The 24,257-nt window shown below is 39.9% G+C and overlaps 1 protein-coding gene across 1 annotated transcript; it reads left to right on the top strand.

Annotated features, from left to right (window-relative positions):
- Positions 1 to 11,576: 11,576 nt before the first annotated feature.
- napgb (N-ethylmaleimide-sensitive factor attachment protein, gamma b) lies at positions 11,577 to 24,250 on the top strand. Its single transcript, XM_088642077.1, has 12 exons — positions 11,577 to 11,744; positions 13,727 to 13,794; positions 15,543 to 15,627; positions 16,079 to 16,096; positions 16,325 to 16,355; positions 17,103 to 17,212; positions 17,773 to 17,839; positions 18,459 to 18,529; positions 18,640 to 18,718; positions 19,288 to 19,367; positions 19,944 to 20,073; positions 21,739 to 24,250. The coding sequence occupies exons 1-12, from the start codon at positions 11,689 to 11,691 to the stop codon at positions 21,871 to 21,873; spliced, it is 930 nt and encodes a 309-aa protein (XP_088498203.1). The 5' UTR covers positions 11,577 to 11,688; the 3' UTR covers positions 21,874 to 24,250.
- The last annotated feature ends 7 nt before the right edge of the window (positions 24,251 to 24,257 follow it).

Here is a 24,257-nt window from a genome sequence, read left to right as displayed (position 1 = left end):
ATCAACCATGAGGAATATATGACAGCGCTGAGTGTCTGATATCCAGCCTGTAATGATAGCTGATTTATGGCAACTACAGATGCAGCCATTCAAAATGCACGGTACAAACCCATACCGCACGCAACTACGCACGAGCCACTGCGCCGTACCGCGGTACGTGATTGGCAGGCCAAAATGACCGATGGCCACTCATGGTGCATTGGTCGGTAGTGAAAAGATTAAATCATTCAATCTCTTTACTGTGCACGTTTTAATCCGCTTAGTATTGAATATTTATATGGAATTTTACAACTCAAGGGAAATTTTAGTAGCTGAGCATAAAAGGAATAGGAGCATAACGCATCTGATGGTCATAAACGATATTAATTTATATTAAATATTAAACATATGTAAACTTGGTCTTGGCAGTTTAAAGAAAAAATACACACCAGTATTCCATTTCTCCCTAAACATTTTAAGCATCAAAGTGTTACATGTGGTTATTTCGGAAACGTTTTTACGTGCTCCTTCTGACCATATTACCATATACTTTGTGAAAATTGATCGTTTTAACCTTTTCTGTGAATATGCTCGTTATCGGAGTAAGCAAAAACAATTTTAGAATTGGATTAATAGGGAATATAATACGGATTTGCGTATCTGAATAAATTAATAACGATATAACTATATTCATGTACTGTTGCACAAACAGTAGTATAAGACTTTGTGTATTGTATTGCTGTTTGCTGTTGCCCTTGAATAGGCCCTAACAAGAATCTGGGACAACTTACTGTACCTCATTATGTTTCGAATTGCCTTCCAGCTTTGATCCACCATCATCAAACAGGTTTGTTTCACAGCTTCATCAGAACAGTTTGTTCATATGTTTAATTCCACATAATTACGTTAATATATTGGTGACATCAGCGTTGCAGCAGTGCATTGCCAACACCGCCAGACTGCTGAAGATAAAGGTAAGTGAGTCTCTCTGAAACGCAGACAGACTTGGCTCTGAACCATGAACCAGTGCTGGCCTCATTACTGACAGCCAAACTTAACCGTCGACCAACCAAAGCAATAGACCACAAATATTGCTGTTGCTGGTTATCTGGGGAAGCCCGTAATTGTGGCCGTATCCATACTGACTCTGTTAAAATCACACTGAGACAATAATGAATGGCTTCAGTTTCCAAAATCTGGAAAATTCAAAAATAATTAAAAAAAGAAAGTCAAGTACAAAATTTACAGAGGTATCTGTGAATGAGTCACAAGAATATAGGGTCAGGAAGAAAATATTGGTTCAAAATATGCTTCTTGGGAATGGCAATTAATTTCTAGATTTAATTCTGCCTTTTCTGTTTGGAAATCCTGGAATTTGTACTTGTAATGGTTTTGACGTCTCAGCTTTTAGATTGCGAGATAGAGACTGTTACATCATCATTATTATCGCTTGGACCTTTGGCAATCCACCTTTTATTATGCAAAGCCTATTTATGTTATTAAATTCATTTCATCGCATTTGTGATTTGAAAAATTGTTTCTAATGATCTAATCCAACTTTCAACATTTTTATCTTCCATTCCATGCAAAAAAAGTTTGTATTTGTATTGAGTTTTGTTCAAAAAATTTCTACTGCTAACATATTACAGCTGTGGAGTCTATAATTAATACAAACACATTTAAGTGTAAATTAATATGGCACTGGAACATTTTTATAACATGGCTGAAAGAAAGCCATGACTATAATTCTAAATGATCATGTTTACGAAATGATACACACAAACTCACTCGTAGTCTATTTAGCATTTGCAAGTTTCCTAAATTATTTTCCACAGTTCTTCACGTGCTTCATGGTGTTTTGAGAAGTAATTTAGGATGGTGAGTATACCGCTAACTGGGCTGGAATGGGGAGCTGTGTCAGCATGCGAGCTGTGAAGGAAAGCAGAGGGTAATTCCACACTGAATTATTGATGCAAAGTAACACGTAACACAAAGTAACACAAAGTAAAGCTTCATGATGTTTTTCTTTTTTCTATTTTTCAGCTTAAAAAATTACTTCTGCCTCCTTTATACCTCTGATAAGAGTTGCATGAAAGCAAGTAATATTTAGTAATATTAACGTACATTGAAAAATCAAAATAACATTGTGCTATTATGAGATATCTTTGCATTATTTCGCATTAAGATTTTATTATTACGAGACAACATTCCAGAATTTTGCAAATGTTACTGTGTTTTACTTAAGTAAAGGTTTTACTTTCTGTAGAAGCTAATAAGGCAATCATACGTTGTTTTCTCCATCAAGCTCATTGTTTTCCATTTAAATCCTGATCTTTCTTTGCCGTACCTACCCATATACCAGTACAGAGAGAAATTAAAACAACTTTCAAATGTCTTCGAAATTTTGAGGTGTCAGTTCATTCCCTGTTTTTCACACAAAGCCCACGGGACAGACGGCATTTTAGACTGAGGACAGGAAGCACGCCATTACGTGAAAGGTTATGAGATTCTGGAACAAGTTGACCGCTAATATAATCCCGCTCACTCCTCTCCCTCCCTCCGCCTATTATTTCTCTGTTTATGGCCGAGCATCAAACCTTTTGCTGCTATAGCCTCAGCCTCTTCATTGTTTCGTCTCTCTTCATTCCCCAAATCTCCTTTTTGCTGTCCCCACATGAGTCCCCCCGGTCACTGATGTTCATGGGTGGGTGTTGAGTGCATGTCGTCAGTCGGCACTTCATCTGTGCCTCCTTGTTCTCAGCCCTCACCATCTCCAATGCAGCTACTCTGGTCATGGCCCAGGTTACTACAGTGACAGGTCTCCATTCCTTCTATCCATCCTCTTCCATCGGTGTCCAGTCAGTGAGGTGTTGGCCCTCAATTCTTGGGCCTTTCAGTCAGATGACTGTTTATACTGATTACACTGATCTCAGAGTAGGCATTTATTTGAGAAGCATTCCCATAATTTAAGTTAATAGTTTTTCCAATGTGTAACAGATCATATGAATATCTGGGAAGACAACATAGAGATATGAATATTGGTCATATCAGTTATGTTTGGGTTAACACAAGGCCTCAATGATTGGCCACCCATGAGCCCTTGGCATATATTTAGGGATGGCCATTAAATGAATGGACAAGCAATTGATGTACAGTATTTTATGTCGATTGCAAAAGTGTTTTGACATGATTTTCTGTGGTGGGCAGTATCACTTTTACTGGGGGAAAGTCAAGCTTCATTCAGAAAACAACAAATCTACCTGTGAAATCTGTAGTTGCCTGAGTTCAAACTCCTAAACATACAGTGAAAATATTATGTTTAACAGCAAAATTCTTTCAAATGGGGCACGAAAAGTGTCACGGGGTGCCAACAGTGCAGAAGGCAAAAGGATAACGGGGTGTGACTATTTGAGTTGGTGTGTAGTACTGGTATGGTTGTGTTATTCCTGTGAGTTTGTGTCCTGCCCCTAATCAGAGTTGTCAAACGCAGACAGTGGGGCAGGAAGAAATTAAACAAGGATGCAGGAACATACTTTTTGCTGAATTTCTGCAACTTAACATGAACATGTCTGACGTCTGCTGAACCAGTTTGGACCAGACCCCAGACAGAAGGGGGTTGGGAAAGTAAACAAAAGTGTGCTAGGTCACCAGGACACCTGGAAACCTGCATACTCAAACAGTCCTCAAACAACCATATTGATTTGTAAAGCTTCCTCTTGTAATGGGCTGGATAAACCTGCCCCCGACCGAGACAACGATAAAACCTCCAGCAAGTGGAATGGGCTGGCCAAAAGGGTCATGGACAGAGCAGCTCTCCCTTCCTCTGATGAGACCCTCTACGCAAGACAGATCGAACAAAGGGAAGCCCAGGATTAATTGGTCCAGGAACCACAGACCAGAAGAAGCACTGGAGGCAGAACTGAGGCGCTGTTCTGGGACTTCGCTTTCCTGGGGGCGAAAAAACAAAGAAACGGGCCTGGTGAGCTGATGCCGAACAGACGTGGTGGAACAGAGTGCAGCTTGCAGGAGGATTTCCATATAGTCCGGCCATTGCGGAGACTGGGGAGATTGGACCGGGCGGCTTTCTTCTGCTTTTCAGCTGTTCTTGTTACCCACAGAGACAACTGCAGATTAATGGTTTCTGTCACGGTCCACGTGAAACTTCCGGCTCCCACTACCACTTGTTAATAAATGTTATTGTATAACCCTGGAGGAGGGGGTAGCTCCCAGCCGTGGACTCCCGGAGGTTTCCTGACAGTTAAATGACGTTTTTCCTCCCCCCTGTGCTGTGCAGCTTATTCTACGTGTGGTGCTTGCTCAGTCGACATCCACCCCCTAGAGGGCGCTCCACTTCTTTCCTGTTCCTAGCTCCGTGTAATTATTCATGTCCTTCTGGCGTGTCTGGTTTCCATTTCCTATTTAGTCCCTGTGTCTCCAGTGTTTGTGGCTCAGCATTAGGGTACAGATGTCGGGAGGCCTGCCTAGCACCAGATCACCCCACGTCCGTGTCCTGAGGGCTGTGGCCTTATCCCCAACATCACCTGACCCCTGAGCCCGGAGCAAACCTCTGTGTTTGTCCCGTTTTTGCCGCTACGCCTTGGGTCTCTACTGCTCTTCTGTTCATTCCACAGCTGGCCTTTCTGGCGTCCATGATAGTTTCTTTTTGTATATACAGGGTTGGTCATAATGTTGTTGACAAGTGTAAAGGCCAATTATTTTACTAAAGTTTTGTTTTCTCCTCCACAGATGGCTAATGATTGTAAGTTAGCTGCTAGAAACTTTGATATTTATGCTTTCGTTTGAAACCTTTTTTGTCACAGTAACCCATGTCATTAATTTTTTATAAACTGTCAAAGCTGTCGACAGAATTTTGACTAACCCTGTATTGATGTAATCAGGCTGCATAGGGAGTAATATGGGCTTTTTAATGACTTTTTCTTTCTTTCTTAAGTGGACTGTTGATCCTCTGGAATCAAATGTGCCCCTTGGAGTTTGCGTCTTGGGTGTTGTGTTTTTAGATAGTGCTGAATTTTGTAATCACTAGAAATTAGAAACGGCACCTAAACAGAACTTGGGGGAGGGGGGGGGGGTCTGCTTGTCTTTACAGCTGCAGTGTTGGTGTACAGATTGGCAAAGAAAAAAAACGAGAGGAACAACAATATACATATATATTTGCATAGAAGGTCAAGAGTTAAGTAACGATATGGCTACAGGTATGAATGAGAAATTCAATCTGTTGGCTTTGTAGTTGGGGAGTCAGTACTGCATTCTGATGGGAGTAACTGGAAGTTATTAAACAAGGGGTATGAAGGGTCGTCGCAGATGGGCTTTGCTTTTTGCAGATTTTTTAAGATTGCTAGGTGGTGTAGTCAGCTACAAAGCCAAAGTAGTTCCTGCATTTAGGAGTCATCCTATCCGTGACAGAAGCACGGTCTATTTTTTCCTTTTTTGATCAAAGCTACAATTATATCTCTACTCATTATCACTTGAAAGGACATGTGGTCTGGCCAACAGGAAACCAATACTGAACTTTCAAATTAAATAGCTCAGGCACCTGGTGCAAATCCAGAACACCTCCACACTTATGCCATACTTGTATGTTTTTTCGAGTAACATTATACTTTCTTGTGTTCTTGGAAATTTGCTAATTTACTGATTGTTATAAAGGGTTAAAAAGCCTAGGACACCATCCGTGTAACTGTGTTAGGTGCAAATTTCACACACAGTTTATTTAAGGTGAAACTGTACATTGGGCAGATTGGAAAATTAGCTGTCCTTTACCCTTTGTAACGAGAGCTCATGCTCTTTTATAAGAACAAAACAGATTTTGTCTTCTTGTTTTGTAATTTGTACTTTTTGTAACTGTCATTGACCTGAAATTTATGCTGTTTTTAAAATCACATGGCGATGACACAATTGCACTGTTTTTTTTAAAAGATAATACAGCTGCCCCTATTGCACACACACATAATTTAAAACTTACCATCAGGTGCTCTTTTCTTAAAATTTGGTTTTACATAGCAACCATCTTTAAAGGACAAGAGATCAACATCTAGTGCCAAGTATCAGTTAAATGTCTAAAGCTGTGACTGTTGATAGATGAATCAGAATATTCCAAAAATAAATAAAATAATGGACTTCCTTGTCTGAAATCCATTTCAATTAATGGAAAATTAATTTTCTTTACTCTGAATTTATTTATGGTCATTATTTAACTGCTGTTAATTGTGACCATTTATTGCTGTGGTGGAGCTACTTTTGGGGCATAGTTCCAGTAGTACTGTTTATTTGATTTAAATTGCTGATATTCATGACACTGGAGTTGTTAGAAAACCCACTCCTCTCTATCATTAATAGCTCCTTCAGTCTCACTTCACCATCGTCTTGCAGAAGACCCCCGGTGCAATCAGGAGCACTAGCAGTCACCCATGAAACAGCAGGCGCCAGAAACCGCAGTGAGTTCACTCCTTTGCCAGAGTTCTTCAGGAACTGTAATGCAGGGCAGCATATCTCCAGTCCTCAAGGGGCCAAGTCCTGCAGATTGTATAGGTCTCTTTAAATCTCCAGCTTCTGGGTGACAAGAAAAGACTTTCACTTGTTTGATTAAGCAATAAATGAGCTCAGTAAGGTAATGAAGGAAGGTGGAAAGAAAAACAGAAACGTTCTGGTCCTTCAGGTCTGGAGTTGTGCCTCTCTGGCTTGCTGGGCATAACACTTTGCTGAATGAGCCCCCCAGGTGATCACCCAATTGACACATATTTATCATAACGAAAGACAGGTTGAGTTCAATATCTGCTATTCACTTTTAAAGTCCTGTTTAGAAGGAACAAAGACATTAATATTGGGATTGAAAGGCATAGATAAGTAAATTTGTACAGTACTTCAAATAATAAATGTAATAATACATGATTATAGTACAATGTGAATTGGCAATGTTGACGTATAAAATCTAAGTTTACTTTAACTGTATACTGTATAGCTCATTTTTGTTTTGACTGTGGGCTTTTGTAGTTCATTGCATTGCAAAAAATAAGCTCATTTCAGGTTGCTGGGGTCCTGGGTTCAATTCTGCGATCTGGGGTACTATCTGTGAGGAGTTTGTACGTTCTTCCCTTGTCTGCGGAGGTTTTCTCTGGGTGCTCCAGTTTCCTTTGACAGTCCAAAGACATGCTGGTAGATCAATTGTCCTCTGGGAAAACTGACCCTGGTATGAGTGTGTCTATGTCTGTGTGTTCCCTTGATGGACTGGCATCCCGTCCAGGATACATCCTACCTTGCACCCTAAATTGATGATCCTGAATTGGATTAAATGATTATTACTATTACTATTGTACATCCATATTCAGTACCTGCTTAGTTCAGTACAGGGTCATGGTGTAGTTCTTCTTAGTATTTATTATTAGAAAATATTGGTTTTGGAACCACATTTAACATCTAACTCACAACATCCAATCACAAATGCCTCCCCTTCCTCTGTCTGTGTGCTTGAAGCTCAGCCACTGGGTTTCACTGTCGATCAGGGAAGTGACTGTGGATGTTCGATATAATCGTTGTTTTCAGTCTACACACACAAGAAGTTTCCTAAGATTGTAGACTAACTGAGATCGATCTTCGATCTGTCCTGCAGCGCTACAGTTATTTATCCTGGGTGTCCTTGCAGCTGCGAGCTGTGATGATTTGAATTCAGTTTTAATTGGGCACCGCTCCCTTCCAGGAAGACTCTAGCAGAGCTGGGTGGGGCCTCACTGGAAACATGAAGCCTGAGGTCTGGCCTGTGAGTTATACGTCGGTGATGGAAACCTTGTGTGCATGCACTCAACACAGACGAACACGCAGAGCCCTGGGCTTTTCGCATTCGCTCACACACTCCTCAAACAATGCAGGAAACAGATCTCAGACAATCGACAGCAGAGGCCCTCCAATTCCATTTTGACCTTTGCGTTCTCTTTCCATAAACGTGCAACTCAGGATAGGATGAATCTTGTGTAACGTAGAAACTTTGGTCTAAGAAGCCATTACAATGTGTTGCGTTGTCTTACCTATCCACAACTGGGGATCTGAGGGAGCAAACACACAGGTCAGCAAGAAGATTTCAGTCTTAAGTGTGGTGTTCGGTTTGTTAAAACGTAGACGACACTCATACACATCTATATCTGGATTTCGAACTGAATTGTTTTATTGGAATATTCTCCTTCATTATACAATCATTTTCACACCTATGGATAAAGTACCAGTTTTTTAACCATGTATAGCACTGGTCCAAAGTGAAAATCACAGTCCCTGCCTGTGTAAAGAAATGGGATTTTTCCCTTCATGCCCTCTCTGTTGTGTTGTTTTTCTAGTGGCACTCTTTTAATTACCACTTGTCTCACAATGCACACAGCAACATAGATACACAGGCAAAATCACACAGCCTTTCTCCAGCTGACAGAATATTTTTTCAATACTTTACACAAGAATATTACAGTCCATAACAAAGAATCAATAAAAGGGTCAGATTTTGATCTCAGATTAAATGCAAAGCAAGTTGGAGCATCTAAATATAATGTGCAAGGGGAGCCATCTAGTGATTTCAGATCTGCAAGACCACCGCGTGTTATCCAGAGGCGCCGTTGCTCTCTCTCTCAGATTCTTTACAGATACAATACATGTGTTTTCAACGCAAATTCAAATAACAACATGGAAGTATATTGTACTGTTCTCCACTGATGTGCTGTCTTATCTGATTTCTTCATAATGCTTTGTTGTCTGAATGTGCTGCATCTACAGAAGTTCAAGTAGGTACAGGAGCTGCGTCAGCATGCGTAGGCTGCAAAGGAACAAGTAAAGATTTATTCCCCGCTGAAAAGAGAAGAAAGGAAACACAACCTTTCGGCTGTGGAGCCTTCTTCGGGTGTCAGTGTTGTGAAGCTGTGTTTCTTTTCTTCTCTTTTCAGCATGGAACAAACCTTTATTTGTTTCTGTATATACAGTATTAATGTATATTGCATGACACTGATCAAACTCAATTTAATTCAAATTAATACTATGGAGAAATCCAACATTTTGTTTCTGTCCTTAGTTTTATAACAAATTACCAATTAGCGAAATCAGCATGTTTTCTTAGCCTAGCAGCCCTGAGTAACAAGACAATTCATTTTCACAAGTTACAATACTGACATTGCAACCAACTGGATAGATATTATGTGACATTTATTTGATTTTAAGTATTAATTCTGGATGATAAAAAAGCATTGGAAAAAAAAACATATTACCCAAGTGTTTAATTCAACCAGTGTTGTGATTACAGAAAAAACAACCTGGTGTCCTTTAAAGTCTTGTTTCCTAAAGTACGATTTAACAATTTAAGCCGACAATCAGAATATTGTATACACTTGGGTTTGGTAAACCTTACTGGATGATAAAGTATGTCTGAAAATATTCTTTTTTCTGGCTGACCCACTGAAGCTCATGAATACACATAAGTGGTGTCTGGGCAAACCGAGGGAAATGATGAATGTCTGCTCCATGCTCCTCTAAACCACACAGAGGCCCGATCTGTGCACTGAATAGGTATATTGACATTATACAGACTTTGCAACTGGCAGCGCAGTAATGGTGCATGATGGGAATGCCCTGGTCAACTGCTATTTACAGGAAATGTATGGTTTTTACAGACTCAAGTCCATCAAAAATACCACAAAATGAAGATATTTTTTAATTTTCCTGTTTCACTTGTTGCCAAGGAGTGGGAAGCAGATGAACAATTGCCATAAATGAACAAAACTGCTGGACTGGCTAATTTGACCACGAACCAACTGTTAAAGATGAAAACCTTTGATTTCACATGAGAATGAATGCTGGTAACTGATGATGTGGAATACTTGAAGATCCTTTTAATCAAACCTTTACATCAGGCCACATTAAAAAAAACAACAGAATATTCGATCGCTTTGAAAAAGGAATGGCACACTGCGTAAAATGTAAAATTTGTGAAGAAATTTGCACATTCATAAATGATTGAGACAGTTCCTCGGTTGTCAAAAAGGGTCTGATAACCCTTCCTTAACACTGTAGCCCTCTGCACAGCTCCCTCTTCAGGTACTGTAATCAATACGAAACTTTCTTTCTTTAATAATTGAGCAAATGTTAACTATGAAGAAAGTATTTTTCACAGGCTAATTCAAATCCTCTGCTTGGGTATTATCATGATATCTCATGACTGGCTATACTTCCAATCACATAATACCCAGCTCCAATGGATTACAAATTATAGAACTAAATATAAACCATATAATATATTAACTATGCCAAAAGCTGATTATTTTACAACGTAAAAAATGCAAGACTATATCTGACAGATTTAAAGCAATACAGTATTAAATTCCTTGTTAGTTTCATTTATAAAATGGCGCACACAAAACTTTTTCTGTGAATTTAATGATTTTGTGAAAAGACTAGTTGAGAGCAGATAATGATAGATTCTGTTTTCACTACCTGCACCTTCACTTATCTACATTAAACAACAACATTAAGGTGAATTATAATAATACATGATATTGAAATGTATCTATTTTTTTAATTCCATTTGCTAATACTCATGTTTCACTATCATCTGTAAACTTGTTAGTTTACTAATTGTACCAGAACCTGGATCGTTGATATAAATGAAGAGCAGAGGTCCTAGGACAAGTCCCTGGTGGTCTCCTCTAATTACATCTCCTCAATTTGAGCATTCACCCCTCGTCTGTACTTTTTTCTATTTATTAACTAATTTTCAGTCTAAACACACGCCTTTCTCTGAATGCCTACAGCCTGAACATTCCCTTGGATACAACATATTGTATGTTCTGTGTACGTCCATTACCGTTGTTAATTGTTCAAAGAACGTTTAACAAGATGATTAGGCAAGGTCTAAATCCATAATGCTCACCTATATGAAATACAATCTAGGATCATAGTTTAGTTGTAATAATTGTTTCCATATCCTTATTTGTAATAGAAGTCAGGCTTATTGGTCTACAACTTCTCGCGTCACTCTTGATATTTTTTTTCTTAATCCTTACTGGTTCTTTTGGTGTCGCAGTACTGAAATGACAGTTCTAACCTCTATTGTAATATGTTCTTTAGCACCTGACTAATATCGGATTTTAAACCCCATGTACAACTGTTACTGTTATCCCACTCCTTTCTTTTCGTTGTACGTTTTATGCGCAGTTTATTCGCACGGGCAAAACAAATCAACACAGTGCAGTACTTCCACCTGGTGGATAAACGGCATACGGTACGTGTCACCTAAAAAAAAATGATTTTAAGGCTGTCACCATTTTTTAGATATCACTTTATCAGCCACGATTTCTTGCATTAGGAATTCGTCTTTTCACATACACCAGCTTGCTCTACATGAGACACACCGACACACGGGCAGGCAGAATTAGTCGGCACCAATTATAATGGCAACAGATACTACAATCCTAGCATCTCGCTGAATAAAGGCGACATGACGTGTCAGAAATACTGAGCTGAGTTGGAAGACTCTGGCGCAGCTGGGCAGCTCCGCAGCTGGCGCAGCCGGGCCCGTGAGCAGTACTGTCCCTGTCGGGCACCCGTAGTGACGGGGGCGTCTCTCTCTCCCTGTCTGTGCAGACAGCGCTGTCATATTTCAGCTCTGCAGAGGGGCACTGCTTCCAGGTACTTGTGCTGGGTCTGTTTTCCCCCTGCCGCGGGACCATGGCCGCTCAGAAGATCAATGAAGCACACGAACACATCGCTAAGGCGGAAAAATAGTAAGGACGATCGTGCTCGGCGATTGCTTTATTTAGGTCGGGAATCTGCAGCCCTTCTTGCGTATGTTTTGTACAATCCGGCTGTGATCACAATTTTTTTTTCCAGTGTCAGTTAAATTATATATCAGGGGTACTTTACCGAGCGAGACATTTAAATTATCGTGGGTTAAACTCTCATAATTATGTATTTTCTTATTCTAGTTTCTATCCCACGGATTATTTTTTTTTTCGCCTTTTTTAAAAGACTGGCTGGATTAGCTTTCGGGAGGCTCCATGCTGATTGGTCAAGAGCTGTGAAACAGATGACGCAACATTTACCGAGGATTGTAGGGATTGTAGTTCTTGTCATTGACTCTGCCCTCTCTTGTTGTGATCACGATATATCTCAAATACTACATCTACCACCATGCTCTATGGTAAATTCAACGGGCGAACGTGGATTTACTTCCTGTGCTGTCATGTCATGTGAATTTTGAGTCTGAACATTTGTTAGGAAATTGCTGAAAAACCCCAGACAATATGGAAAATTTCTCTTGTGCAATCAGTAATACTTCATAAACCTCACATGTTTGTGTTTTTTTTTAATCGCGTCAACAAGCTAGAGGTGCTCTTACCTCTAGCTTGTTGGCTGAAATGATGTTGTTGTTGGTTACTGTGCCTCTGAATTATTGCCCGTTTACTAGAGGTATACTCCTACTGAGACGTCAGCAGAGATTAGGAATTACATAGATCTTGAAAATACTCCCATCTTTCTGAAAGCAGTGTGGACGTTGTCTTTTGCTTCTTTCACTTCTGTACTTCTGTACAGGGGATTTTAACAGCATTTCAGATTGTGCGTTGTTACGTATTTATTAGTGGTCTCGCTCACATTACACACGGTTACTCCGATTGTGGACTATCTAATGCTAAAATAGTCTGTGAGCTGGTTTCACAGACCAAGATTAGCTCGCTATACTCATAGAGTTTAATCAAATACTTTTAACACTTCTGAGTCTCAATACAGAAGTAAGAACTCATGTACCAATCGTTATTGGAGGAACATGTAAACAATCAAGTTGTTAGATTCTAAATTGATTTTAGGTTTATTGCAGTAACTAATTTCGTGCAATTTGGTTCGGTGAGATCGTACATTAAAGATATGCAACACAAATATACAACATAAAGCTGATTATAGAATGCATCTATGCAACACATTCACAAACCATCCTTGATTCACATGAGTCATAAAGTAAATAGCAATGGAGCCTGATAGAATAACTGTGAAGAACTGGGCCAAAATATCAAAATGAAAGTGCAGAGTTTATGAATCTCCCACAGTCTAGGCAGGTGCTGTTATGAAACCTAGTAACCCTTCTTATGATGGAGCGAAGCCTAAATTGTTTGGTCCCTTATACATAAAATTATTCTTGGATTTAGCTTGTGATGCCTCCTATACTGTAGCAAGCACAATTAAGTGGCAAATCATCAATTTGACCCCTAAATCAAGGTCTTTTGACTCCATGTCCCAACAATCAAGAAGGAAACATATGGGATACGGCATTTTCAAAATATGAAAACAATAGCAATAACATCCTCACAGGAGTAATACTAATAATACTTCGGTCCTGGGACAGCTGTCTTTTACCTCCCCAAGCACACACTGGTGCATCTGTCTTCCAGGATCTGATATTTGATGAGAATAAGTTACTCAGACTAAAAGAAGAGAATTTCTTTCCAGTGGGAATGAAAAAATTGTTGGGGTGGTAGGACCCCAGAATAAGAAGATGTGATTCTTACAGGCACCTTAAATTATACTACCTTTGCTGTTTAATAGTGTACTGCAGGTATAATGCTCTATGGGTTGGGTACAGAACAATTGGAAAGGATATTGCTTCAAAGATAGCTTTCCAGAGCCACCTACTGTATTTAGCACTTGGTTTGGTCTTCCTCTGTGAGACGTACAGTATTCAGTAAATAATTGCTTGATTCTTTTTTCGTCATAGTTTAAAAACGAGCTTCATGAAGTGGAAGCCTGATTATGACAGTGCCGCAGCAGAGTTTGCAAAGGCAGGTAAGAAACAATGTGTTTGACTAAGATATCAAACATCTCTTTCTGCTGTTATCATCCATACCAGTAGAATTTGTGAAGTCACGCTTCATTGCAACTAAGTGTTATAAGACGAGCTGCAAGGGTATTTGCTCCTCTTAGGATTTTCCGCTCTGTGATCTGTAAATAAACTGTTACAATGTGTAACGCGACAGAAATCAATATTTGGAAGGGGGCTGTATTTTTTGCAGTTAAGTATTTTCCCAGTTTTCCCAAGAAGTGATCTGATGGAAAACTGAAGATGGTTCCAGGAAAAAAAAGCACATCCCTATGTTTTGAAGTGAAATGGCTGCTGTGTAATCAGCATGTACTTTGTGTTATGCCGCGGAGTCTTTTGGTAATTTGATGACTGGGAGAAAAATATTGGAATTTACATTTCGATAAAAAATGGGGTGGAGTGGTGGCTCTGTGGCTGAGGATCTGCGCCTGTGGCTGGAAGGTTGCTGGTTCAAATCCCGCAGCCGGCAGAGGAATCCTACTCCGTTGGGCCCCTGAGCAAGGCCCTTAGCCCCAACTGCTCCAGGGGCCCTGTACAATGGCTGACCCTGCGCTCTGACCCCCAGCTTCTCTCCCTGTCTGTGTGTCTCATGGAGAGCAAGCTGGGGTATGTGAAAAGACAATTTCATAATACAAGAAATTGTATATGGCCAATAAAGTGATCTTATCTTGTTTCAACCCACATATCCCCCTCGACTGCCTGTGTCAGGTATTATGAATGAAGGCACAGTACATGTAAGACCATGTCACTCAAGACAGTTGAGTCCTTTTTTTACTGTGGGTTGGCAACTGAACATTTCTTTTGTGTGTGCTATAAACGAAGGTTGTAGCACACATACGATATAACCTTTTCAAAAGGTTTTAGTCTTGTGTTTCTATAGCAGAAGTAGTAACTCCTAAAACGGATCCTTTACATGATCATCTGTGAAAGGTTATAAACGAGAGGAAGTTCTTCGGCCCATCAAGCCCGCTTGTGTTTTCTGGTTTGTGTTTTACTGTTGATTTTTAAGAAGTCCCCTGGCTTTAAAGATCTCAAGAAGACAAAAGACTTTTCAAAAAACACTATAAAAAGCTTCATTAGATAGGGATGCCTCCACTAACCCTTAAGTAAACTGGTTCTACTGCTTCCCCCCAAATTACAACCCCCCTCCCCCCATTGTCACAGTGTTATAGGAAAGATACAGCTGCTCTGGAATCAGTCCAGAGAAGAGCAGCCAGATACAGCCCAGGACTTAAAGGAGTGTCCTACACCGCCGGGCTGAAGGAACTGGACCTTGTTAGTCTTGAGAGAAGACTGAGGAGACCGGATCCAGGTATTCAAGATCCTCAAAGGCTTTGACATAGTCACCCCATGAAGCCTTGTTTTGTTTACGTGTTTCGATGTTTGATGTGCAGTGACCTCCTGAGTCATGCTAGCAAACCCGGGGGGATCTTTCTCTTGTGGAAGATGACCCATTTCTTTCAGCCTACATTAAGGCTTCTTTCAGCCTACATTAAGTCAGGCAGGCCCCTGGAGTCAGAAAGGTAACAGAATGTGTGAGACTGCGTAGGCAGTCACTTAAAAAAAAAATGCAGTGTCATTAGAACCAGTTTGAGCTCTGTGATTCATAGCCATGCAAGCGTTTGTGTCCGGAATAACTTGAACTCGAGGAAACATTTGGTCAGGGTCGTTCTGATAAAATGTGTGATGTTTCTGCATCTTCTGTCGTCCACAGCTGTTGCCTTTAAAAATGCCAAACAGTTTGAACAGGCAAAAGAAGCTTACTTCAAGGAAGCAGAGGCACACACTAATAACAGAGCGTATCCTTAAAGGAAGAAACTGCAGCATGCAGCAAGCAGCATTGTCTACAATGAGTTATATATGTATCAGCTACTGTATATTTGTAGCCTTTATATAGTTGGGCATTTTTTAAAGAAGGAGTCTGAGTGCAGTAGCTTACTCAAGGATACCCAGCAGTGCTAGCTTGAATTTGAACCCAGAGCCCTAACCACTAATCTGCAAAGCAGTATCTCCAAAAAATGCTGCTTGTTGTTTAAGCCATCCTTTTTGCATTTCAAAGGGTTAAATACATTTAGTTTCAGGGTAAATTGCAATATATACTAGAAACTACATATGTTTTGAATTGCTCTCTTATGGCTATTTTAGATTGTAGTTTTAATTTTTGATTGTAGTAATTCCTCTATGCGACATTCTGGTCTGTTGCTACCTTTTGAATTTTTTTTCCTGAATTTTTCTTAACAATATTTACAGTCTTTTCCACGCTGCCAAGTAAGTAAATCTCAAAATATCAGTATTACTAGTAAATAAATACCATGTCAGTTCTTTGCTGACTGCTGTTTTAAAGTGTATTTTCTTTATTTTTTAGAAAATAGAAAATTAAATTGTGTTACATTGCAACTGATGTTTTTCATTGCTTGAAAAATTAAGTTTTGTCTTCAAGTTTCTATTATGTTGTCTGTGATTTGTGCTTTTAAACCCAATTTTTTCCTTCTTCAGAGCACTTGAGCAAGCTGGCATGATGCTCAAGGTCAGTGCAGTGCAATGGATTTCCACTTCAAGTATTTGTATTGTTTTCAAAACTATAATTACAGTGTTTTTAAAAAAATGTATTCTTATCATCTGTTTCTTTGTTTAATGTCAGTGCTGTTGCTTTAATAGTCGTACGTGTGTTGTTTGACTTTCCGAGAAGACTGTGTTTTAAGACGGTAATTTTAATTTTTAATTTTGCTCTTTCTGTAAAGGAAGAAGTGCTTATATGTTGTTGGAATGCTTCCGTTGATGAAAAAATAACTCAAAAAAGTTTTAATTTCTGTACAACGATATATACAGGCAGACAGTGGATGGTTGAGTAAGATGCATTCGCTCATAGCATAATGTTTCAGCTACAATCAGGGAAAAAATACTTGGCTGATGAAACTCAAAAGAGCAGTCCTTTTCTTAATTCGCGCAAAGGAAAACCTTTCATGGTGTGCACCGTGAATTCAGTTTTTTTCAGTGCCCCACAATCCACACCATCTTGCACTTTGGGGACGGACTCTAGCCAGGGTCCTCTTTGATTCTGCAGTCTAATGTCCCTTGGCGTGACTTTGCTGTCCCACCAGTGCAGAAAGCCTGATTCAGAGTTCACACAGACGTTTCCTACGGGGGGGGAATTCAAAGTCCCTGCAGGCCGCAAAGGGTTAACCTTTAGGGCTACCAAGTGACTGAGCAGTCGGGGGCTGTATTGGGGCAGAGCGTGTCCGCGCGGTAACGCTGTGCCGTCTGCTCTGTCCAGGACATGCAGCGGATGACCGAAGCGGTGGAGTTAATCGAGAAGGCCAGCATGATGTATGTGGAGAATGGCACGCCCGATACAGCGGCGATGTCCCTGGACCGGGCTGGAAAGTGAGTTGGGTTAGAACTAGAAATAATGACGTAGGTTTGCCGCCATACGAAACGGATTTGTGCAGCTCTGGTGAGGCCATATCTACAGTCTCTAGCCCTTTCCCAGGGACTGCACACTTCAGGACCAGGTACCTGGCTTCACCCTGACCTTTGGGTGTGTATATATATATTTGGGAGGCGAGGACCTTTGTGTTGGATTTGCATACTTCCCTGCGGTATTACTGCAGTGTTCACTTTTCACCTGATCTTCCCTCACACACCAGCTTCACATATTCTAAGCATTCTATTCTCTTGCTACTCCAATTACCCAGCTGCAGTGGATACCTGCACATGTCATTGCAGTTTACTGTGGTACCTATTGGAAGTGGGCTCCAGTAACCCAGCGACAGGGTAAAACAAATGTTAAAACCACAACTAAACCCATCATGACGCAGAAATCTGGCTTTCAGGTTGAGTTCATAATGTCAAATTAAATACTGTACATTTTGGTGTTAATGACTTTTATTTTCGTTATACCGGGGAGGACGATGATAAAATTTAGCTGTTTTGCTTTCTTTCAGGCTCATCGAACCGATCAACCTGGAAAAGGCAGTGAAACTTTACCAGCAAGCAGCCTCTGTGTTCGAAGTAAGTTACACAATGCATCATCGTGGGCTCCGTCACTGAATTCGTGGCTATACCCTAGCTCCTCTGCAGCTGGAATGAGCTTTCATGTTCATTGAGTTCCATGATAGTGGGGCCTAACTGTGAGGTATGCCTTATGCAACACATCACACAGGGCAGAAGAATTGTAGCACAAGATGCAATCCCACTGACCAGAATAAATACGGCACAAGGCTACAGCATAACAACGAATCCGACAGAAGTGCCCGAGGTGTCCTCTTCCTCTCTCATGTTGGCCACTGTAGGAGTGCAGTGATGCTTACACCAGTAATTTGTTTGCGAGGCCTGGCAATGAAGAGATGCCTAGCAGGGTGTGGCAGCAGTGGGTTTCGGCTCAGGACTCCTAGCTGCAGGGCTGTGGATTCGCAGCCCGAGTGGGTTGTGGGCTTACACCCTTTCGCAAGACGGCTTCCTGTCAGAACCGTCGAGCACATACAGTAAATGGATGCCCGTAACAGCAGGTGCATATGTTGCAAATATTAGCGTCCAGATCCGTGTCTGCGGATAGTGACCAGGTCTCTGGAGCTGAAGCCCGTATTTCGTGAGCGAACCCCCAGCGAGTGTCTGCTTTGTGTCTGTGCAGAACGAAGAGCGCCTGAGACAGGCTGTGGAGCTTCTGGGCAAAGCCTCTCGGCTGCTGGTCAGGGCTCGCAGGTAGGGCCTCGCTGCATGCGTTTGCTCGGTGGTCGAAGTCTCTTCTTTCACCTGTACTGTCCATGAGTAAATGCCTGTCTTTGACACTGACACTGTTTTCACACTCTCAGACTTGATGAAGCTGCGGTGTCAATACAGAAGGAAAAGAACATGTATAAAGAAATAGAAAATTACCCCACCTGCTTTAAGGTAAATTGTTACAATCTCAAACTGCTTTGCCTTCCTAAACCTGGATTTTGTTTTGTACAATCAAGTGTGTTTGATTGTAGGACAGATAAAACCAGGACCTTTATTTCTTTTGCAGATAAAAAAATAGATTTGATTAAAACAGGATTTGGCTTACCTAAAACACACTTCATCAAAGATTTATTTTTAAAAATAATTTTGTCTGGACTGATTTCTGAATGTATAATTAATAAATCGTTGTGATGCTTATGACACCTTTTAGACTGCTGGCTGCCTCAGCTGGTCTCTGTTCATCTGGGGGTTAACTTAGTGTTTTCATTCTTCTTAGCAGAGTTTTCATGGGTCAATAATAACCCACAGACTAACCCACAGCACTGGAAAAACAAAATAAAGAATAAACATACCTGGTGTGTGCAAATCTGCTTTCTGAATTCTGAAACTGCAGGATTTCAAGGGGGAAAGTTACATAGGACAGAGGCTGTACCTTATCCAGGGCCTATAATGGGCACCTTCAATGATCTTTCTCAGTATTTTGTCACACATGTTATTAACATTCATTTTTACTTTTGTAGAAAACAATCGCCCAGGTACTTGTTCACCTTCACCGGAACGACTTTGTTGCAGCAGATAGATGTGTCAGAGAAAGTTACAGGTACAGTAGTAATACTGCCCCTTGCACATTTTATGTACATAATCCTAACAAAAAAAAACAGTGTTAAGTGTTTTATAATAGAAGGCGTATTCAATTAATGTTTTTTTTACTTGACAGCTTCTCAGTGCTATTCATGAAATGTCTACTTAAATGTGTTCCAGGGGCTTTCTTAAGTGAATTTCTTCGTTTCTCCCTGTGGTTTAGCGATGTGGCACAAAAGCATTGAAACCCTGTTTCTGGTATAAAGAACATATGATAAAGTATTGAATCCTCATTGTGGTTTTGTCTAAAAAAGCATAGCTTTGAAGAGCGTTTTGCTGTAAATGTTTCCATACCATTGAGAGAATTTTATTTCTGCCTTAAGCTGGCAATTTAGTTTCAGATATATTAAAAAAATACTTTGGGGAATGTACGCTTTGTGCACCGTATTGTTCTTTTTAACATTTTTTCAAGAAACAGCAGTCAAAAAACATCCAGTCCTGTGACCCACTCTAAAAAGGAGGAGAAAAAAATTCATCAAAACCCTTGCGGTTACAGTAATGGTAAGAATATTAAAAAGTGTTGTTCTTTCTTCAGTATCCCAGGGTTCAGTGGCAGTGAAGATTGCATTGCCCTGGAACAGCTTCTGCAAGGCTATGACCAGCAGGATGAGGACCAAGTGTTTTCTGTGTGCAACTCGCCTTTATTCAAATACATGGACAATGATGTGAGTGCATTTAAAACATTTTATTTAAAAAAAAATACCATTGATAGCTAAAGAATGCAGGCATGTATGCGTAACCATTAACTGTATCGCAGTGAAACCTTTTTCTGTGATGGGCAAAAAGCAATTTTAAAACTGTATTTTCTTATTGTCATTTGTGCAAGCTTTTTATGCAGGGTTGCATGCCGGTTACACCTCGTTGAATTCATCGTTGCCTGAGAAGCAGAATTGCTATAAATGTTATCAAACTGCATTTCGGGGCCAACCCTCCAACTGTGTATCATCACATTCTTCTCTTGTAAACCTGGAATCGGTAGTTACTGTTCATAGTCTCGCTCCATCTGGAAACACCCATCACAGATTTTCTCTTATCACCTTGCAGCTACACAAACACCATGCGTCACCATTGGGGTAATCCCACTCATAGCCCCCAAATGACATGCCCTGGGCTCGAGACTGCCATGCCCGGGTCACAGAGCTCTGCCTGGGCCTGTACCTGCTGAGCCACCTGGGCGGCCATCTTGAGATTTTACAGTGGTGAAAGTTTTAAGAAGTGAAGGCAGAAGCGAACACTACATAAAGCAGTGGTCCGCACATGAGCGAGGCGTCAAGCCTTGTTTTGTTGGCATGTTTAGCCTTATGTGAAAAGTTAATATTTCGCTGCAGAGAATCAATGATGGCTTTGCTGTGACACTTTTTTCAGTCCGTTCCTACTTTGCTGTATTAAGTATTGAAATACATTTAATTATTTTTCAGTAATGACCCAAAGATATACTGATGTGCTTTTTAGTTTTGAAATGTCTTGAAATGTACGCAGTTTGGAAACATGTCTTGTGTTTCCAAAAGCTGTAAAAGATGAGCTTCTAAGTAAACAAGATCGCTCTGTATAATACTGATACTTACTGTAACACTGAGTTATTTTCAGACATTTTCAGTGAAACTGGATAATGATAACTGCAGTTAAATTACTACAGTGACTGAGTCATCATTTCCTCTGAGTATAATGGTACTCTTTCAGATTCATTTAGTGAGGGCTGGAGTGGTTAGTCTCATTATAGTTGTAGCCATTACCACAGCTCTTGTGTTAGGTTAGATTACGCTGTGGCTTCATTTATATATATACACACATGGGTCTTACCAGAAACAAATATCAGGGTTATGGCGTCTTTAAGACGACATAGTCATTGCAAACTTTGTCAGAACAAATTACATGGCTGTTGTCTTTTCTTCCACAGTGCTGAGAGGCAAAGCCATCTAAATTTCTAACCTTCTGAATTCTGCCTCTTGTGTGTATGAGGTCTTTGTTTAGGACAGACTTTGTTTAGGACGTCTGTGGCATCCGTACTTGTTCTCACTAGCTTTGGCAGATAACTTTGGCCTCAGTATTTGGGAGGGTCCTGTATGTGTGTCTCTGTGTGTATAATTGCACTGTGACAAAGCCTTTTTCCAGGGATCTTTAGGAATTCTTTGCCAACACCTCCAAGTGTTTGGCACAGATTAAGATTAATTTTAAAGGACTGGTTGATGGAGCTCAGGAAGTTCCGGTGTAGTCCAGGCATGCCCTGCCTGGTATGATAAGACACCTCTGCAGTGCAGAACACTGAGGTTAATCCATGTGTCTGAGAGGTGGAAAGAAACAGTTTTTTCCCCAATTCCTTATTCCTACAGTATGCCAAGCTGGCTCTCAGTCTGAGGGTTCCGGGAGGCGGATCCAAGAAGAAATCTCCTGTCACGCCCCAGGCCGGGGCTGGGGGCTCCCGGGTCGAGGAGGAGGAGGATGAGTACTCTGGGGGACTGTGCTAGCTCTGGACACTTCTCTACCGCTGCGCTGTTCAGCAGCTCATGCAGATCTGCGTCAGGTACAGGCTGTCCCGAGAGCTCCTTGAGGGGGACTTCTGCACATTGAAACAGCTTCTCAGCATCAATTACTTTGCATCGCCAATGTTACTAATTAATTATGACTACAAAATGATACTGATGCCCGCCTGCTCTCCGAAGACAAAAAACGAATCCCCGACGTTATTTCATGACTTCCAAGTTTTGTTTTCACCTTGTTGTGTTTAAATTAAAGGTTAGCCAAGGGAAAGATCTTGAAAATCATGTTTCAAAAGTGAACATACAAATTCATTAACATTTATTACCACCATGTTGCTGGGTAACTTGCTCAATGTTTATACTGTAACTTTTGCTCTCCTTTGGTTCATAAAGCCCACAAGAAAATCCAAACAAGTGATCGTTGAAAAAGCAGAACACATACCATTTCCTGTTTTCAGATATTGTTGCCTTTGTATACAGGTTTAAAAAGTTATTTCAAATTTGAAGCATATAAATCAAATTATAAATAATTATAAAGCCTAGTTCCTGAAGGTATTAGATGTGTATTTCCTTTGTAAGTGGTATTGGAAAATGATCTTGTGTTATTTATTTTGTTTCGATTCATATATAAAATGTCTGTATAATTGCCTATTTTGCATGAAGGTTAATATCAATTATTACAAGTCTCAGTTAGAATAAAAAAGACTATATAATCAAACTCCTGGTAATATCACTGTGGTTATTGTCATGAGCCTGTTGGTATGTGTCCTACTGTAGCAAAACAGTTTAATTCCATCCCACGTAACTTCATTCTGTATATTTGATAAAAAATGAGTGTACAGCTAATTTTGTGCCTTTATGGCAGCTCTAAATTATAAGTAAATCTTGGAAACAGTTATATCCCATTCCAAGGCTTAAACAGACTCTTTTGGATGAAACATGTTTTTGCAGCTGTCAAAGTCTCAAGCCAGGAGTGAAATTTTCAGTTCTCACTCCTGTGAAACCATATTGTAAAATGTGATGCATAAAGTCTTGTTAAAGATACTCAGACTGTAACATGGCAGAAATCATACATAGTCTAGGCATTACCACTGATAAATGTATTATGCATGTTTAGCACAGTCGGGTTGTATATCTGCGATATGGACAGCAGTGACTCATCATCGGTATTTAGCTGAGTTGTTGGTGAGCTCCAGTTGATCAGGTCTTAATGAAACCTATTTTGTTCAATCCCTTTGAAGGGATATTGAGAGTTTCACTGCACTTGTGGCTGGAATACAAAACTCTCTGCATTACAAAATGCGATCAAAGGATCACTCTAAACAGTAATGAAAGGCACAGACATAACACATCTTAAATTTACAATCAGGAACAGTATACATGCATGTGTAATCAGGTAGAGGCAGGGTTTATTTCTTGAGTCTTGAGTTCAGCGGATGTTGGCAGCAGTGACAAGATTGAGAGAAACACTATTGGTCGCAGCACTTAGAGGAGATACACGTTCAGCGTGTCATGTTCACCCTAACATAATTCATTTTTGTTCTTTGTGGATAGTACGTTTTTCAGTATCGATATCCTAAGCTTTTGTGTCAACTGCTTGTAGTTTGTACACGTACATGGTGTTTGTGGAGCAACTTACAGCAAAACATCACCCTTCATCTTCTTATAGACTTGGAATTTGTTTAATTTGTTTGTTTTGTTAATAATTTGTTTTCAATTTATGTGATTATTTTTCAAAAAGATCTGTACAGTTCGTGAAGGTATTTCTGGCAGTTAGATTATGGAGGTTTAGGTAAGAGACATGAAAACTGAAACAATACAAATCACCCCCTTTTAAAGTGGTAATTAGTATTTTACCCCTGTGTGGTATTTCATAGGTTAGTAAAAAAAAAAAAGTTAACATAAGCACAGCAATAAATCTATCTGTGGCTGTTCTGTGATACTGTACTGAGTGTTTTACATTCATTTATGTTGGTGGTATGTTAAAATGGAGTTATTTGTTGTATGCTTTTCCTTAGTTTCAAATTCGTGATTTATTTTGGTTTGTTCTGATATTCGGAAGGCATTGAAAATTGTTCTTACTGTGTATGCATATATTAATCAGTAAAATCTATATGTGGCCTGTTTCTGCTTTAGTCCGGTTTTAAATACTGTGCAAACCAAATGCAATCTGCTCTGTGTAAATGTTGTATTGTATGAAATTGTTGCTTTGACTTTTTTTCAATTGTGGTGTAACAAAAGTGCATTTTTTAAAAATAAACTATACAAGTTGTTAGCAAATATAGCATTATTTCAAAAATGGCTGTTTTCCTATGTTAAAATAAACTATTTAAAAATAAACTGTACAGTTTAATGTAAAATATAAGTTGTTT

Source organism: Lepisosteus platostomus, chromosome 8 (genome assembly GCF_059453375.1).
Source record: "Lepisosteus platostomus isolate fLepPlt1 chromosome 8, fLepPlt1.hap1, whole genome shotgun sequence".
Classification (NCBI taxonomy): Eukaryota; Metazoa; Chordata; class Actinopteri; order Semionotiformes; family Lepisosteidae; genus Lepisosteus; species Lepisosteus platostomus.
This window is presented reverse-complemented; position numbering and strand designations above follow the sequence as displayed.